This window comes from Nematolebias whitei, chromosome 5 (assembly GCF_014905685.2).
Source record: "Nematolebias whitei isolate Nwh7 chromosome 5, NemWhi1, whole genome shotgun sequence".
Lineage (NCBI taxonomy): Eukaryota > Metazoa > Chordata > Actinopteri > Cyprinodontiformes > Rivulidae > Nematolebias > Nematolebias whitei.
In genome coordinates, this window is record NC_056502.1 from 21,210,749 (window position 1) to 21,212,776 (window position 2,028).

The 2,028-nt window shown below is 40.6% G+C and overlaps 1 protein-coding gene across 1 annotated transcript; it reads right to left on the reverse strand.

Moving 5' to 3' along the window:
- Positions 1-723: 723 nt before the first annotated feature.
- hoxa9b (homeobox A9b) lies at positions 724-1,728 on the reverse strand. Its single transcript, XM_037677010.1, has 2 exons — positions 1,245-1,728; positions 724-962 (listed from the first exon to the last, which is right to left on the reverse strand). The coding sequence occupies exons 1-2, from the start codon at positions 1,726-1,728 to the stop codon at positions 724-726; spliced, it is 723 nt and encodes a 240-aa protein (XP_037532938.1).
- Positions 1,729-2,028: the final 300 nt, after the last annotated feature.

Sequence of the window (2,028 nt, forward strand, 5' to 3'; positions counted from 1 at the left end):
ATAATAAATTTACAACGTTTGTGTAATTCTCTTTTTGTTCCAACGTTCCATAAGAGATCAAACTTAAACGTGCTAATTTCCATGTTATTAATATTCTATTTTTCTTTACTTTTATTTTTTTTTACTTTTATTTTTCTTTCTTTATTTATTTATTTATTTAGGGGAAAAAGGAAATAACTTCTTTAAAAAGAACTCGGAAACATTTTACAGAAACAATATATTTTTTAATTTAAATATCGCAGATTCTTGTGTAAATTTTAAATTAATCTTGGAATATTACTTTTACTTTCTTCAAATGTATAAATTAGTAGCATAGCTGTACACTGTAAAACTAAACTTAAACACTTAAAACACTTAAAAAAAAATGAACGAGGTATTTGAAATGTGCGCATTTTCCCACAAATGCATTCAACCCAAACTGTTAAAAACACTTAAGGTTTGAAAAACACCGACTGAAACAACGCATAGGTAGCTTCAAAACATTCAGGTAGTCCAGGATCGTTTCATGCATCCAACAAAGGTTAAAGCGCAAAAATACAAGACACCTAAACGCATCACGACACAGTTTGTTCTCTCACAAAACATGAAACACTAAATAATACTGATCATAATAAACCAGCGCAGCATTTTACCAACACTACTTACAACAACAACAGGTTAGGAATAATAAAGACCTCCTTCTTTCTTCTATTTGCTCAAAAAAAAAAAAAAAAAAAAAACGTTTCAGCTTTGTTTCCGCCGCTCTTTGTTTTCCTTCTTCATCTTCATCCTGCGGTTCTGGAACCAGATTTTTACCTGCCTCTCGGTCAGATTCAGAAGTCTCGCCACTTCGTACCTCCGGTCCCGGGGGAGGTACATGTTAAAGAGAAACTCCTTTTCCAGCTCCAGGATTTGGTGCTTTGTGTAGGGGCAGCGCTTCTTCCTGGTGGGCTTTGCGTGCAGCCAGTTGGATGAAGGATTATCTGAGAACATAAGCACAACAATATAAATATTTATCTGCAAACAGGACAAAAAAATAGAGTTTAAATACTTAATTAAATATTGTGTGCAAAGGAAAAGGGATTAAAAATTATTTTGATGAAAAAAAACGCGCTTTTCATCATTATTTATGTTAATTAAACCCATTTTAATCACTTTGCAGTTTAAATATATAAATGGAATCAAGCTATAACTCCTGTCATGGTTTCCTGAAAATAAATAAATAAATGAATAAATAAATAAAAAAGAAAGAAAAGCGTTCTTACTCGCATCTGTTTTCTCTGCCTGCTTCTCCTCGGCGGCTCCGGACGCGGGGGAGGTTTGGATCTCCGCGAGGCTCGCTCCGCTCTCAATGTCAGACAAAAGAGGAGTGTGCGTCTCCAGAGTGGCGCAATCTGCGCCGGAGATCAGCGGCTCGGGTTTGATGTCGTAGTGCGGGATCCCCGCCAAACACAGCGACGCCGAAACCGGCTCCAGCGCCCAGGAGGAGCGCGCGAACACGCCGTCGCAGTCCCCGCTGGCGTACTGGTGGTGATGGATGTAGGTCGGGGCGGCCGCGCTCGGAGCCGTGACGCTGCTCCAAGATCCGCCAAAAATGGAGGCTTTCGCCTGCAAAGTCTCCTGTCCGCCATATTCACTGACCGCCTGCTCCACCCCCGCTGCAGCTGATGGGTACCTCGGTGCCATCATGTCCTCCTGCTCCGGAAGAATGCGAGAGTCCACATAGTAGCTGGTCCCTAACGTCGACATTGCAGGAAACAAAATAATAAATCACAAAGCATGCACATAAAACTAAAAAAAAGGGGGTTAGGGTGTTGCAGGGTTGGAATTCATTGCATTGTATGGATGCTGCTTTCCTGCAGGAAGCTCCAGTAAGAATGTGTCCAAATCTGGATAGGGCGCCCCGAAGCACGTGACCGTGGGACAGAACAATAAATAATAAATCAGCCTGCAAGGGCCACCATTTTCCCCCCACTACATTTTAATAGCAAATCCCCGCGCCTTTACTGGCAAATATTTCCTTTTATAAGCAATAAACGTTATGATTTT